General features: G+C 46.6%; 1 protein-coding gene across 1 annotated transcript; it reads right to left on the reverse strand.

The window, feature by feature from the left end:
• Positions 1-3,285: 3,285 nt before the first annotated feature.
• LOC120419827 (uncharacterized protein K02A2.6-like) lies at positions 3,286-6,698 on the reverse strand. Its single transcript, XM_039582661.2, has one exon. The coding sequence runs from the start codon at positions 6,282-6,284 to the stop codon at positions 3,486-3,488; it is 2,799 nt and encodes a 932-aa protein (XP_039438595.1). The 5' UTR covers positions 6,285-6,698; the 3' UTR covers positions 3,286-3,485.
• Between the last annotated feature and the right edge of the window lie 1,031 nt (positions 6,699-7,729).

Consider the following 7,729-nt stretch of genomic DNA (forward strand, 5'->3'; position numbering starts at 1 on the left):
TTTATTTTTTAATTAACTAGTCCACAAGAATATCAACAGGAATTTTGGAAGCAGTTGTAAAAAATGTGGCAAATTTTGAACTTTTTTTAAAAGAAATTAATTATTATTAATTGTAGATTTCCAGTTAAATTTTGATAAGAACCTTGGATTTACTATGTAAAAATTAAAACGTGCTATTACATGAACATTTTTACTTCATTACACACAATAAAAAAAAAATTAAAGAACGTTAATAATACTTCCATAGATGGAATTTGCAAAGCACATTGAGATGTTTCATTTTAAAATCTCTGTGATTTTTTTTGTATACCGAGATTTTTTAAATTATTAATTTGGTTAGAATCAGCCAAAATTTCCCCCCCCCCCTACCCCTTTGCCATGCTTTATATTTATGGGTTTTGGACCTCAAAATGTATTGCCCCGTCTACTCCACTTCCTTTTGTCGTAGAGGGTTCATATTTGATATGTTTTCCTCTTTTGTATAGACAAACAAACGCTGAAAGTTTCATCTAAATCGGAACACCTCGATACAATCTCTAGAACAACCGGGTAAAACCTACAAAAACCGCCCTTTTTAGCTGAAAACCATTATTTTACAGATTCTTCTTTAAATGATTTTGTTGTTTAGGAAGTTTGGACGATATTTTAGCAAATTAACATTCCAACGCCCAAGGCTCCAAAAAAGTTGGAACGGTAACTTCAACTCAATGATTTTGGGCATAACTCAACCAATCAAGATGATTCTTCTTTCCAGTGATTTGTAAGGATGTCTAGATGATTCTGGAACTTTGCAGAACTTAATTTGATCAAATCTGTAATTTTTGCGATCAAAAACATCGTTCCAACTTTTTTTTCGCGTGTAAGCGAGTTGAAGTTACCGTTCCACCTTTTTTGGGAGGCTTGGGCGTCCGTGTAAGTTGGACATGCGTTGGGCGTTCCAGTGTTAAATTTTGCATATTTCATTAAAATTTGGACAATCGATGACAATTTTGCAAAAAAACACAAAATTGAGTGTTTAATTTTTTTTTGCAATAATCTTTGTCAGGGGGATATATTATGTATCCAATACTACTGCCAACTTTTTGAGTAACTTTCCTGTACACATTTATTCTAAAATAACACATTTTTGCGTTGATGTTCTGTAATTTCCATGCCTCACGGTTTCATTTTATTTTATTTTTTGGCGTGACAAATCACCAGCTCTAAAATTACGTTTAAAATTAAGTGTTGTTTAGGTAACACTTAGAAAACTGATTTTCGTTTTGTTTCTGTTTCTGTATCTGTACCTTAGCATTATAAGATATCTGTATCACAAGAACAACACAAATCAAATAATTTCTGATTTGTAATAACTATGCCGAATACCTTGCAACCTTGCAAAGTCATCGCAAAATAAAAAAAACAACAAAACAATTCAACATAGAGAGATCAACTTTAATACTTTTTTTAAATAAAAAAAAAACAAAGCTCTCAATATTGATATCGAGAATTCACTTTGAATAAATGATTAAAAAAACAGGTTAAGACAGCATTCAATTTGGAATCCCTAGATTTCCTGCATGCATTCGTCCTTGAGTTCTGCTTTAAACTATCATATTTTTCTTCTTCCCAACTCATCGTTTGTGCACTACACCGACTGCCAGTTGCTTCATCCGTGAAGACACGTGTTCTGCCACGTGTGTATGTAAGTGTTGTACCCTGCTCAGCATCAACAGAGTCAACTGTTCATTATTTTCCACCTTAAAACAACAAGTGCACCTTACGGTATAAATGTGTGTGTGCATGTGCTTTCACCTTCCCTTTTCTCCACTTTAAAACATGGCTTTGGTACCATTTTCATTACACCCTCGAGCAAGAGTGCCTGCGACTGTTGAGACCGTGTTCAACAAGACGGTTGAGACGACAACAACACCTTGACGGCAGCAGCGCAGCTCGGTTGTAGAGCACTAAATTATCCATTAATGAACGCCGCTCGATGTCACGTGGAGAGGCACACTTTCCGACCTGCCCTACTACACTGAGGATTTTTTTCTTTCGAGACGGGAGAAAAATGAAAAGCATTGCAGAGTGGTGATTTCTTGCCTGCAAGCACGTCCCTCAATTGTGCAATAGATCAGCGAGAACTTTCACTCGCATTTTGTCACTGGAAGAAAAATGAAGTAAAAATGGTTCCAGCAAAGGTCCACCCCCTTAAATGGACCCCCGACTGCACAACTATCACTCACCCAGATACTGCTGGCAATAAATTTTCCACTTGAGAGTTGAGCTCCCAGCTACAGCCCTGCAGATCCCAGCCAACAACTTGAGAGTACCATAAAGCTCGCCCTAATGCAACTTAAGAACCCAGCAAAATTTCACTAAATTGTCACCCGTTGGCCACTGTAACGACCCTGCCCCGTATATAGAAGTGACCATCATTTCTCCAAGTGCAATGCAGTGAAACAACCAGCGGGGATCCTTCAACCAATTCTGGCTACCACAACATCTTCGGGAAAAGAGTGCAGCTTCTGCATGTGGGTCGTCACCGTTGTCCACACCCCCTCTTTGTGCTTTTCCGTCCCCCCGGGGGGGAAACAATAACTCAAGTAATATTTCACATCATTATCCCTGGAATTCGTTTGCCCCCTTGCACATGAACCAGTGGGAGAGAGCTTTGGAAAGCTTGCTCGATGTCCTGCTGCAACTAGGGGAAAGTAGTCAATTTTGTTAACACTATTTTTAATTGGAATTATCGTCAAACTTAATTGTTAAAAAATCCAAATTGCATTTTGTTTAAAATTTAAACATTCATTCACTTCTCCCCTATAACTCGAACAGTATGGCAGGCTATCCCATACACATTTCTCTGCAACTACCGATTGTAATTTAATAAACGAACAATTTGTCTTCGTTCCTGGAGGTGTTCGGTACGTAGCAAATTGCAAGTGTTGGGAGTTGTCGCTGCGGGTGAGTGTGAACTAAAAAATAGGTTTGCAGTAAGAATTTTAAACAATCTTTAATATTGTCTTGTTGCAGCACTATTCATGGTAGCATTAAAAAAATAGCTAGGATGAATGGGTATATAAAAGACTGGCTCATCGTTAAATGAAAAAAAAAATAAGCAATTCAACCCGAACAAAGTTTTTTGCGATGCCTTTGTGGTCTGTAAACAACCCCCTAAATAATACAAAAAACCAAAATACAAAAACATGGGTTATCCAAAAGTGCGGAACCAATTGTTCAAAGTTTAAAGGAGTATGAATGCAACCTGCTGTGATCGCGGGAGCAAAAGAAAAGTACCGCGACTACGTTTTACAATTAGATTTTTATTGCACGTCCGGCTAGTTCGGGCTCGGTCAATTAATGGCTAAGAACAATCTTCTCTCTCTCTCGCTTACAATCTTCCGGTCAGCTGTCACTGGGTGGCAGCTGTCATGTTGACGTGTACCGTGCTAGACGGCACCAACATTCGGTAGGGGCGCATCGCGTGGCCCTAACATCTCCCCTCAACAGTACACGGCATCGCCGTATCTATCAGGTTGCTTGCGCGTCCTTTCAGAACGCCGAGGTCCAGCATCTTCTTGTTGTGGCAAGGCTGGAAGTGCAGGTGCAACCACAGGACGTCCGGGCACCGGCGCTGGTTTGGTCCTTTTCAACTCGTACGTGTCCAGCAGGATGTCCAGCGGAAGAGGTCCACGATTCTTCGGCTGACACTGGTCGAGCCGCTTGCGCAGCTGGTTGAGGTGTGACGAAATCGTGCGACCGTTGTCCAGCTCCACTTCGTACAGCACTTTTCCGCGTCTGCCAGTGACGACACCAGGTGTCCACCGGGTTGTGCCAGCGGTATGTTGTTGTGCGTACACGAGGTCACCCGCCTTGAACGCCCGAAGCTTGTCCTGGTCCAGTTGGAGCGTGTTGTTTACGTTTGTGGGCGGCAGCAACAGGTCCAAAGTGGTGCGGAGTTTGTTGCCAAACAAAAGCTCAGCAGGTGCTTTGCCGTCAGGAGCGCTTCGATTCGGGGTGATCCTGTAGTTCAACAGAAACGTGTCCAGGTCGGCCCGTAGATTTCCTCCCCGCTGATGGATTTTGGCCAGGGCACGTTTGAAGGTGTCGACGAACCTTTCTGCCTGCCCGTTCGATTGTGGGTGGTAGGGCGGCGTACGAACGTGCTCAATTCCGTTCTGCGTACAGAAGTCCAGGAATGCGTCAGCGGTGAACTGGCGGCCGTTGTCGGAGATGAGCTTCTCCGGCATTCCGAAGCGACAAAAAATCTCTCGGAGCATCGCAATCGTCGCAGTGGTTGTGATGGTCCCGGTTGGTACGATCTCCGGCCACTTGGAGAACGAATCCACGACGACAAGGAAGTACTGGTCGTGGTAAGGCCCAGCGTAGTCGATGTGCACACGCTGGAACGGCTTCGTCGACTTCGGCCACGGTTGAGGGATGGCACGGGCTGGCGCTTTAGCAGCGGCAGCGCACTGGGAGCACCGCAGGACCAGATCACGGATGTCAGCGCTCATGTTAGGCCAGTACACGTAACTTCTTCCCAAAGCCTTCATGCGCTCGATGCCGGGGTGTGCGGTGTGCAGCAGTTTGAGGACCTTGGCACGGTAGATGGTTGGCACTACCAGGCGATCTCCGAAGAGGATGCAATCATGGACCAGCGAGAGCGATTCGCGGGCCTCGAAGTAGGGTCGAATTTCAGCGCGGAGCTGCTTCTTCGACTGTGGCCAACCGGAACGCAGATGCTTCTGGACTTGCTGCAAAATCGCGTCTTTTGCGGTTGCGACTTGCATGGTCCTGAAACTGAGAGGAAGGTTACAGGAATTTAGCGTCACACGAAGTACCTCGTCCAGATCTGCTTCCAGCGTCACGGCTGCGATCACGAAATCCTCCTCAGGCTTGGCACAGCGGTTGATCAGCCTTGAGAGGACGTCTGCGTTGCCGAATTCCGTCGTGCGCACGTACTCGATGTCGAAATCGTAGTTGAGCAGTGTCACCGCCCACCTCTGGAGACGGTTCGCAGCGTAGACGGGGATTCCTTTCTTGGAACCGAAGATGGCAAGCAGCGGCTTGTGGTCGGTTTGGAGCGTGAAGTGACGGCCGAAGATCATGCGGTGGAACCGGGTTACCGCAAAGATGAGGGCAAGACCCTCCTTCTCGATTTGGCCGTAGTTCGCCTCAGCCTTTGTCAGCGATCTGGCCACGTGGTACACGGTCTTCCTTGAACCGTTGCGGAACACGTGTTGGATGCAGGCACCCAGGCCAACGTTGGACGCATCGGCGGACACCACGATCGGCAGTGACGGATCGTAGTGGGTGAGGGCCAGGTCGGACAGCAAAATCCGCTTGAAGGTCTCGAAGCTGCGCTGACACTCGGCGGTCCACAGGAACTTGGTCTGCGACGACTTCAGGAGGTTGTCCAGGGGGTATCGCAGGTTCCTCATGTGCGGGATGTACTTGCCGTAATAGTTGATTGCCCCCAAGAACGCCCGCAAGGTGGAGACGTCAGTGGGCGCCGGCATTTCCGCGATGGCCTTCGTCTTCTCTGGATCAGGTCGAGTGCCGTTCTGATCCACGATGTGACCCAAGTACTTCACCGACCGTTCGAAGAACTTGCACTTTTCCAGCTTCAAGCGCAGGCCGAACTTCTGAAGACGACGCAGAACCTCCTCCAAGTTTCGCTTGTGCTCCTCGATGGTTCTGCCGGTGACGATGATGTCGTCCAGGTAGGCCTTGACACCGAGCAGGCCGGCGAGCGCTGTGTCGATGACCTGCTGAAACGCGCCCGGCGCCGGTTTTATGCCGAAAGGAACACGGTTGTACTGGTACAGGCCTCTGTGGGTGTTCACGGTCAGGTACTTCCTGGACGGTTCTGCCACGTTGAGCAGCAGGTAGGCGTCGCGCATGTCCAGAATGCTGTACACTTGACCTCCGGCCAGGCTGGCGAAGATCTCGTCCGGTGTGGGCAACGGATACTGATGAGGTTCAAGAACGTCGTTGAGCCCAGTTGAGTAGTCGCCACAAATCCGCACAGACTTGTCCGCCTTCCGAACCACCACTATCGGAGCGGCCCATTCGGAGTACGTGACCGGCGTGATGATCCCACGTTTCTCAAGGCGATCCAGTTCCTCTTCGACGAGCTGCAGCGACCCGTACGCCACAGGCCGTTTGGGGCGAAACACCGGTTTGGCGCCTTCTTTGACGCTGAGCTGCACGTCAACACAGCTGCACACGCTCGGTTGTTCAGAGAAGACGTCCGCATACTTCACCTTCAACTCGTCGATCTCGGTCCCCTTGAGCATCTTGATGGCCTGGCACACGCTGCTGATCGGCACGTCCCAGAGACCGAACCGTTCGATCCAGTCGATGCCGAGGATGTTAAGGTTGGCGTTCGTGACGTAGATGGTTCCCTCTCGATCGACGCCCTGGAGTGTCACGTAGGCTTCGAACTGTGACGTCAGCTGCAGCTGAGATCCCGAGGCAGTTGATGCTCGAGCGCTTGTGCTGCTTACCAGGGGGCTGCCGATTTTCCGCCACGTCGCCGTCGAGATTACGGTGATGTCGGAGGCAGAATCGATTTGGAGGTGTGCTTGCTGTCCGTTGATAGCGACTTCGACGAATTTCCTCCCAGAACTTGCCTGAACCTGCCTGCAACACACGATCCTCGTCGAGTACGGCTTCTGGTTTCTGGATCCGCGGTTGTCCTTCTTCCAGGGTCGTCCTTGCTGGCCCTGGGCTGGTTCCCCGAGGTTACAGGTGCCGGGGCCGGCGCCGCAGGTGGAGTATCTGGCATCGTGCAGAATCCTCGTGGCGAGAAAGGTGTCGTAACCTCAATCCACAATTCACCTCGATTTTTGCGCTAGCGCGCCGCACTTTCGGGCCGAACTTTAAGTCGCGCGGGACGGCCTCGTCGCCAAAATGCTGTGATCGCGGGAGCAAAAGAAAAGTACCGCGACTACGTTTTACAATTAGATTTTTATTGCACGTCCGGCTAGTTCGGGCTCGGTCAATTAATGGCTAAGAACAATCTTCTGTCTCTCTCGCTTACAATCTTCCGGTCAGCTGTCACTGGGTGGCAGCTGTCATGTTGACGTGTACCGTGCTAGACGGCACCAACATTCGGTAGGGGCGCATCGCGTGGCCCTAACACAACCAAAAAAACCTTGTTTTAAAAATTCACCATGTCGAGCCATCCAAATATATTTTCAACTGCACTAAAAATAACAAAAGAGTATCTAACAGATTTTTTTTAACAGTATTTAAAAAAAATATTCAGAAAAAAACTAACAGTGATGCAGCTGGAGACTTTTTAGACATAACTTCCAAAGTGTCAACTTCGGCTAATTGATTAAGTTCATAAGTGCTGAACCAGGGAGAAAGTTTCAGAATCATTTTTTAAGAATTTTGTTATGAAATCCGGATTAAATGAATTGTGGGTTATTGTGGTATTATTTTTTGATTCCCAAGAAAAAAAAATCAAAATCCAAAAATAACAGGAGACAATGTATTGTAAATTTCATCTTAATTTGATTCAAATTTTTAATAGTATTGAAAAAGAATTTTACAACATTCTATTCAACCATTTTTTTTCACTATACAGCGATTCAACATCAAACTAACAGGATCTGAATCTAAAATGCTCTATTTGGATCATAATTAGCCTTTGAATTCTTTGGCCAAAATAACTGGACATGTAATTTTTAGTTTAACGATAAATGAAATCGAAAACGTTTTTGACAATTATCAC

Source organism: Culex pipiens, chromosome 2 (genome assembly GCF_016801865.2).
Source record: "Culex pipiens pallens isolate TS chromosome 2, TS_CPP_V2, whole genome shotgun sequence".
NCBI lineage: Eukaryota > Metazoa > Arthropoda > Insecta > Diptera > Culicidae > Culex > Culex pipiens.

Coding starts and splice junctions, on each gene's coding strand:
- LOC120419827 (XM_039582661.2), bottom strand. CDS start 6,284: ATGCTCAAGGGGACCGAGATCGACGAGTTGAAGGTGAAGTATGCGGAC.